Source organism: Dipteris shenzhenensis, chromosome 28 (assembly GCF_047967505.1).
Source record: "Dipteris shenzhenensis isolate YYH24624 ecotype China chromosome 28, Dip_SZ_1.0, whole genome shotgun sequence".
Taxonomy (NCBI): Eukaryota; Viridiplantae; Streptophyta; class Polypodiopsida; order Gleicheniales; family Dipteridaceae; genus Dipteris; species Dipteris shenzhenensis.
In genome coordinates this window covers 14262507-14271364 of record NC_141623.1, presented here as the reverse complement: position 1 = coordinate 14271364, position 8858 = coordinate 14262507, and the positions used below count along the sequence as shown (strand labels likewise).

At 44.1% G+C, this 8858-nt stretch overlaps 1 protein-coding gene across 1 annotated transcript; it reads left to right on the top strand.

The window, feature by feature from the left end:
- Positions 1-5074: 5074 nt before the first annotated feature.
- Positions 5075-8426, top strand: LOC147883221 (pentatricopeptide repeat-containing protein At3g09040, mitochondrial-like). Its single transcript, XM_087399200.1, has 2 exons — positions 5075-5378; positions 5469-8426. The coding sequence occupies exon 2, from the start codon at positions 5823-5825 to the stop codon at positions 8370-8372; it is 2550 nt and encodes an 849-aa protein (XP_087255326.1). The 5' UTR covers positions 5075-5378; positions 5469-5822; the 3' UTR covers positions 8373-8426.
- The last annotated feature ends 432 nt before the right edge of the window (positions 8427-8858 follow it).

Here is an 8858-nt window from a genome sequence, read left to right as displayed (position 1 = left end):
GGGAGTATATGTCTGTGTGTGACAAAGAGATACCTTTATTGAGTAATCCTACACTCTCTTAGCTACCTCACCCTCCCCAAAGCACAAAAAAACAAGCACCTCAAACCTACTGCTACAGCCCCATAAAGAGAAATACCTAAGACCTGCTTCTGCATCAACTATTACAATCTTGCTATTGGGGGGAGAGAGAGAGAGAGAGAGAGAGAGAGAGAGAGAGAGAGAGAGAGATGGGTAGAGATAGGACAATTAATGAGAGAGAGAGACTCGAGTTTATACTACCTTGGGTTGTAAGAGGATTTATTGGAAACAACACTGCATCTAGAGAAATTTTCCATGTTACCAGTTATATGCTTCGATGCCATCCATATCATCATAGCCCACAAAGATGCAGGTATGATCCATCTTCTTACATTTATCTTTTGAAATATATAGGATGGTAGAAAGGTTTGGAGGCCATAGTCATAGGGCCTTTGTCCATTCGGGGAAACCATATTTTGATATTTTAGCTAACTACTACCACTAGAATTTTAAAATTGGGTTCAGAGTGAAAATAGAATATGCATTCCTAGGATCCACCTCTAGAGGAAAAGGCTAGTTGTTGTTTGCCAAATTAGCATAGCCATGCATTCCTTTGAGTCTCGGCAAATCAATCGTTCCATCATCTCTCATTGATGGGCTCTATGAATATGGGTCTTTTTGTATCCATATCACTTGAAGCCTTGCCAGTGTGTTCCCAATCCTGAGAGGGAGAACTTGGTTCACTGCATTAGTCTACTTGCCACCTTTGAGTTTGACCCTACACATTCTTCGACAGGGACATTTCCTTACTATGTCTTAGATATTCCAAGATATGGATCTTTCAGGTTGTCCAACCACATAATCACAAACTGTAGACGATTTGGACTCTGCCAACCTTGAAGTTGGGATGAAATCCATGCCATGCTTGGACCTCTCTTGGACATTACCATGTGTTTTTCTCCCAGCCCCTCCTCTTCTCTTACCATGTGTTTTTCTTCCAACCCCCCCTCCACTCTACCTCCTCTTGCCACATGGCAACTCTTCCTTGAGAAATATAATAGAAATAGGGGCTTAAATAGTGCTTGTTTATAACTTGCTTAGTTCAAAATAGAGCTACCTTTTGCAATCAAAGAGAGAGAGAGAGAGAGAGAGAGAGAGAGAGAGAGAGAGAGAGAGAGAGAGAGAGAGCTCTATTGCATAATCAGTAACTCTCTTCCCCCCTCACCCTCCCCAATGGAAAGAAAAACAAACAGCATAGACATACTGATATAGCCTCATAAAGAGAGACACCTAGGAAATACTTTTGAATCAACTATTGAGGGAGAGAGACCTATTGCTATAGCCCCATGAAGAGACACCTAGGAAATACTTTTGAGTTAGTTGCTGAGAGAGAGAGAGAGGTCTTAGAAGCACCCTATGATGGAAGGAGAAGGATTCATGGAAGATGACACTGACACCATCCGCAATACAAACAATAATTGGAAGCAGCACTACATCTAGAGGAATTCGCCATGTTATCAATCATTTTCTTTTATACCATCCATATTACCACATCCCACACAAAGATGGATTGATAATCCATATTACCATCCATATGGAGGGATAATCCATCTTGTTACATTTATCTTTTGAAATATATAGGATCAGAGAAGGTTTGGAGGCCATGCATGATGTAGCTCCTAGGGCCTTTGTCCATTTGGGGTTGAAGAGGGAACCATATTTTGAATGTAAACATGAATATGTTAGCGGAGTTTTAAAACAAGGTTTGAAGCGAAAAATAGAATGTGCATTCATAGGATACACCTCTAGAGGAAAGGGCGCATAGCCATGCATTTCTTCAAACTTGAAAATCAATCATTCTATCATCTCTCATTGATGAGCTCTATGGATATGGCGAGGAAGAATAGCCTTACCATCCTCACCTTCGTCCATAGCTACCCAGTAATAAGCTCTCTCCTCCTCGGCATTGCACTCGAGTGATGATTGGGTTGCTTGCCTTTCATGTTGATTGCCATTGATTTTTTTTTGCTACTATAAGCAAGGGCTGCAAACACAAAATGGCCTAGGCTGCAAATTTTTAAGACTGTGTGGCAACCGATGGCATGTAGACATGAGCCAGTAGTTCTTATTGCTTCAAAATCAATCACCAACCCGATGTTCATCCTGGTGCAAAATGGCATAAAATGATTTCCCTAAACTTCTGATGTAAATCAACATACAACTCAAACAACCCTCTTCAAGGCAGATGCACTTGCAAATCACTCAAAAAATAGTTCCTTAGAGGAGGAGCGCTTGCAAAATAGAATTCTTGAAGCAAGTGTTCCCTGAATTGCTAAGACCTCTTAAACCCAACAGGGCAACAAATCATGCTCGAGTGGAGTAGATCCCCATCTTAAAAGTATCTGCTCCCTTGAGGTTGAAACGTGGCACCCAAGGGCGATAGTAGATACTCTGCTTTCCTTCTCCTCTTCCTCTGCTCTGGCCTCTTCAACTCCAAATCATCACATTTAAATACTCAACTGTTCAATGAAGAATCTGGATCATAGACTGGTCATTGCAGGAATAACAAAAAAGCTCGGCTTGTTCTAAATCAATTCCAAGGTCCAAGCTTTGCCTTCACATGTGCCCAAGCGTGAATAAATCTGATATTCATACAGTGTTAGCGTCGTTGACAATCCTAAGTTCACACCTGGTTTCCAACACATAAAAGAATCCACCACAACACAAATTTACCAAAAGGTCAAGGTTGCAGTAGCAAATTACCACAATGCGTGCGCTGCTTTGATTGCAAAAAGTTTTTGGTCATAGACAACGGAACGCACGACCTGACCAAGCCCATTGTCTTTGAGCTTCTTGTATTATTTTCGTATATCTTTTTCCGGCTTGGCCAGGCACACTGAAGCACAGAGAGAGAGAGAGAGAGAGAGAGAGAGAGAGAGAGAGAGAGAGAGAGAGAGAGAGAGAACGTGCGAGAAATTAGCAAAGAAAGCATGTACCTTAATAGACGAAGTGGTCGACTGGCTATGGGATACTTGAATGTTGAGCAAAAACAATGCTCTATAGCTTAGAAAAGCTTTCGTGCAAGCAGTTACATTACAGCTCTCTATCTTAGCTGGGGCAGGCATTGTAGGCATCATAGCTTTTTCAGCTATGCAATGCGAAAGTTGTTGTGTCGCTGAAGCATGTACCAAATGTCCTTCAGCATGCAAGGCAAAGGGTGCACATTGCCAGTCTCTCTGTGTTTCCCCTTGCTTCACTGCTCCTCCACTCTCTCCCTCCCTCCCTCTCTCTATGTGCAAAAGGGAAATCCTGCAACAATAGGAATTTGTGAATTCGCTACGCGTTGTCACTAATCAACACAAATTCCTATGCATTGTCACCAATCAAAACATAGATACTGCTTTAGGTAAGTTTCCTCGAGCTATGGAGTGTTGAAAGAATGGTGAGATCATACTATGTGTCTTGCTTCACCCTCATACTTTGTTCAAAGTCTAGAGCCATGGCTTCACTCTCACGCCACTCTTGGAGGCCGATTCAATTTTCACATTCAAGGCTCTCCAACCTTCTCCTGCATGCCTCTCCTTTTCTCCCTGCTGCTTTCCTCAGTTGCATGACATGTGGCACCCCCACTTCTCTCCACATGCCACATGGCATCCTTTTTCGAGTAACACTTGGCTATGTAAGCCTCCCTCTCTCCTTAATATATAGTAAGATAAGAAGTAAGAAGATAAGATAAGATATAGTAAGAAGTAAGATAAGAAGTAAGAAAGATAAGATAGTAAGAAGATGCTTTTGTTAGCACCGGCTCTCCTAGAGGCCGTGCTTTAGGATTGAGTTGAGTGGGAGTTTTGTGATTATTCTTAGTTTTTTTCTAAAATTCTTAACCTCTACTTTTAGATGGCTGTTGGCTTTTCAGCTTTTAGGTTGTGTGTGCTTTTTACCCCCCTCCAACATGGCTATAAATCAATTCAGGGGCTCCAATCTCCCTCCATGCTTGAGCTCTCCTTAGAACATTTGCCTTGGCTTCCTTTAGCTACAAGTCCGAGATAACCATGAAAAGTTATGGGTACGGGAAGGTTCTAAGGTTTAACCCTAACCCTAAACCCCTCCCACCTGCATTCTTATAAACCCCCTCATTCTTCTTTCTCTACATCTAGCCTCCATCCTCTTCCATGAAAAGTTATGGGTACGGGAAGGTTCTAAGGTTTAACCCTAACCCTAAACCCCTCCCACCTGCATTCCTATAAACCCCCTCATTCTTCTTTCTCCACATCTAGCCTCCATCCTCTTCTAAATTCCGAGCCCCATGCAACACCCTCCTCCATCTCCATCGAACGCCTTCCTACTCCTATCCTCGTCATGTCAAGTTTGTTTCAAGCCCTTCTCACTACGATAGCCTAGCCATCCAATGCCTCACTTCAAGCTTTCCGGTCGCTCATCCAGGTCTCGCGTGTTCGTTCGTGAGCAAGGCGCTAAAGTCGATTCGCCTGTTAACTCTGCTGAAGCCGTTGCCAGGAAAAAAAATTTGCTATCCAAAAAGCCGTTTGCCAGAAAAGCAGGTTTGCCTCTGTGAAAATCCGTTTTCCTGTTGAAAGGGCTTTATGCCTGCCGATGAAGAGATTGTAGTCTATTGGATCTATTTATAAAAATAAAGCCAAAAAAATCCCAGAAAGTTGACATCAAAACTTTGCAGGTATCATTCGTAAAACCTTCAAGGAAAAATAACGCCGATTTTCCTTTGAGTTTTAAATTATAGTTTTTAAAATAAAAAAGGCAGTGGCTTTGCAGTTAGTGTGAGAGCATGCAAATAACTATAGACTCTTGGCAAAGCCTAATGGATCTTGCAAAGAGTTTCTTTTTTATTATTTCTTACTAAACAATCGAGAGTGTCTAAAGACCCGTAAAACCCACAAGAAGTTGGAGCCAAGTGCTTTCGTGCATACATGCACCCTTGTTGGTACATAATTTAGTCTAGTACAATTGCATGAGGGTTATTCTACATCCTCAACTTCAAATTTTCTACATGCAGAGTGAGCCCAGCCAGCCCAGGCGATGACATCCACTAGTAGCAATTGCCAGGGAGGGCCATGAGCCTATGTGTGAATACAGATGTGCCTCTACCTGCATTGGTGGAGTGCCCAAAGAATTGGTTTGCCGAGGGCTTACATGCAATGGGTTTAAACAAAGCGTGTAAAATCCCCATAGTTACTACTGTGGAATCTGGCAAGCCTTGGGCCTTCATCTGCTAGATATCCACTCCCATTGATCGGCACCTCTTCTGCACAGGCATTCAAGCGCCCACTCTACGATGGCTTCCCCCGAGGATCTTGGAGCGATGTTGGAGAAAATTTCCCCTTCAGGTACTGCCCTCATTTAGTGTATTTTGCAAAAGGTTCCCAATTGAGAAAATCGGACTAAGATTTCTCTCCGTCTCTACATGGGTAATGTAGTCATCAATCCGGATCAGGAGGGCTGTTCTTATCTTCCCCGATTGGGGACAGAAGATTTTTCCCCTGGCTACACCCATGTCTGGCAATCGGTCTTTAGGGACCGAGCGCTTATACTTCACGCATCCCTCCCCGTAGTGGCACAACCGACAGAGGAAGTAAGTGTTCGACGAGTCTGAATAGAATGATTTGCACAAAATCTGTAGATTGACTACTCACTTGTGAAAAGATGCCCTGATTTCAAGCATAAGATTACCAAGGAGTCGCTAACAATCGAGGTTGGTTTAAAGATCCGCTCTAGAAAGAGCCCCAAAGCATCCCAAGACTGTCTCTTTTTGGAGGCTGGAGTAACGGTCAATGCTTCTAAAGAGTGGCTGGGAAATGCTCAGCTTAGACGAGGCACTCACGTCCATAGAACGGACGCCCCAGCTGCCTTCAATTGAGAACCTTACATACACCGTGCATAATTGCAGAGCAAATAAAAATTTGGGGTACACTATGCGCTTGTATGCATACGTGTGTGAAAGTGGGCTGGAAGATCCTCTTGGGAACTACCTCGTCCCAATGCTGGTCCAAGTTGGAAGCCTATGCAATGCTCAGCAGGTGTTCAACAAGTTGGTTGATCGGAATGAGTATTCTTGGACTTCTCTCATCAAGGGATATATTGAATGTGGGAGTTTAAAGCACTCCCTGAATCTCTACCAGAAAATGCAAGAGGATTCTGTACTCCCCAGCAAGTATACCTTCATGGCCATACTGAAGGCTTGTGCTAGGCTGAAAGATGCTGAAAGAGGCCGAGAAATACATGCTGAGATCGCCAAAATGGGGCTGGAAAGAGATCTTCTTGTTGGAAACACCTTGGTAGATATGTATGCCAAATGTGGCTCGCTCACAGAAGCACGGGAAGCATTTGACAAGCTGCCAGTTCAAAATGTAGTCTCGTGGAATGCACTCATGGCAGGATATGCCGAGCAGGGGCTTGGTGAGGAAGCATTGAATTGCTTCAAACAGATGCAACTAGAGGGTCTCTCTCCAGTTGCTGTCACATTTGTTTGCAGCTTGAAAGCTTGTGGCAGCATAGGAGCCCTAGACAATGGCCGAGAAATACACAGCGAGATTGCCAGAAAAGGGCTGGACAGAGATCTTGTTATTGACAACACGTTGGTGGATATGTATGTCAAATGTGGCTCACTTGCAGAAGCACAGGAGGTATTTGACAAGCTGCCGGTTCGAAATGAGGTCTCGTGGACTGCACTCATGGCAGGATATGCTGAGCAGGGGCTTGGTGGGGAAGCACTGAAATGTCTCGAACAGATGCAAATCGAGGGTCTCTTTCCAAATGCTGTGACATTTGTTTGCAGCCTGAAAGCTTGTGGCACCATAGGGGCCATAGACGAGGGCCGAGAAATACATGCCAAGATTGCCAGAAAGGGGCTGGAAAGAAATCTTGTTATTGGCAACATATTGGTGGATATGTATGCCAAATGTGGATTGCTTGTAGAAGCACAGGAAGCATTTGACAAACTGCCAGTTCGAAGTGTAGTCACATGGAATACACTCATGGCAGGATATGCTGAGCAGGGGCTTGGTGAGGAAGCACTGAACTGTCTTGAACAGATGGAACTGGAGGGTCTCTTACCAAGTTCTGTTACATTTATTTGCAGCTTGAAAGCCTGTGGCAGCACAGGAGCTATAGACAAGGGTCGAGAAATACACTCTGAGATTTGCAGAAAGGGGCTGGAAAGAGATCGTGTTGTTGGCAACACATTGGTGGATGTGTATGGCAAATGTGGCTTGCTTGCAGAAGCACGGGAAGTGTTTGACAAGCTGCCAGTTCAAAACGAGGTCTCATGGACTGCACTCATAGCAGGATATGCTGAGCAGGGGCTTGGTGAGGAAGCGCTGGACTGTCTTGAACAGATGCAACTGGAGGGTCTCTCTCCAAATGCTGTCACCTTTATTTGCAGCTTGAGATCTTGTGGCAGCATAGGAGCCATTGATGAGGGCCGAGAAATACACGCTGAGATCGCAAGAAAGGGGTTGGAAAGACATTTTGTTGTTGGCAACACCTTGGTCGATATGTATGCCAAATGTGGGTCTGTAGAAGAAGCATGGGAAGTGTTTGACAAACTTCCAGCTAGAGACGAAGTCTCATGGACTGCACTGATTGCAGGATATGCTGAGCAGGGCCTTGGTGGAGAAGCGCTGAAGTGCCTGGAAGAGATGAAAGTCGAGGGTTTCCGTCTAGATGTTGTCACATTTGTTTGCGTCTTGAAAGCTTGTGGTAGCATCGGAGCCATAGATAAGGGCCGAGAAATCCACGCAGAGATTTCCAGAAAGGGGCTTGAAAGACATGTTGTTGGCAGCTCATTTGTTGATATGTATAGTAAATGTGGCTCGCTTGCAGAAGCACGGGAGGCATTTAACAAACTGCCAGTTCAAAACATAGTCTCGTGGAATGCAGTTATTTCAGGGTATGCCCAGCAAGGAGAATGTGAAACTGTTTTCCATATGCTTGATAGAATGAGGATAGAAGGGATAAAGCCAGACGGGGTCACATTCTCTATCATCCTTACTGTATGCAGTCACACGGGTCTAGTAAATATGGGCCAGAAGTTCTTTGAGGCAATGAGTAAAGACTATGACATCAATCCAACTATTGAGCACCATGTTGGCATGGTTGATCTCCTTGGCCGTGCAGGCCAAGTAGACGAAGCGGTGGCGATGGTGAAGAAGATGCCTTTCCATCCTAATCTTGTAGTGTGGCATACGTTGTTGGGTGCTTGTAAAAAATGCGGCAATGTGGAGCTTGGGAGGCTGGCCTTCAAACATGCAGTGCAACTGGATGAAAGGGCTGCTGCATCTTATGTCTTGATGTCTAACATCTATGCAGATGCTCACATGTAGGAGGAAGAGACATTTTTTACTGAGACACTTACCTTGCCCATCCACTTGAAATGAAGTCCATCTTTCAGGTTTTTGGTTTTTTTGGCTTCAACTTTCTTTGGGGTTTCTTGAATTTGTCTTTCAGGTACTCCGATTTCTGTTTTTGCACAGGCAGCCTATTGATTCAAATTGCCACGTGTTTACATCTTAGCCACTGATTGATGTGATAGCTTAAGGGTTAGAAATTTCAGACTCCTACGAAGCCACGTGTTTGCATATGTTGATAGCTACGTTTGGTCGCTTTTATCGTTTTATGCTTCTTCTTTAAGCTTTAGTTATCGTATACTAAGCCTTGCCTTCAATGCTGCCTGCTCCCAAAAGCCCTACTCTAGGACCCCCTCTTTGCCATGCAGGACCCTCGCATTCCTCTGTGTCATGATTCAAGCTTTGATCAGCTTTTGCCATTGTTAGCAGCGTAGTTCTATTGTGGCATAGAAGAAATGTACT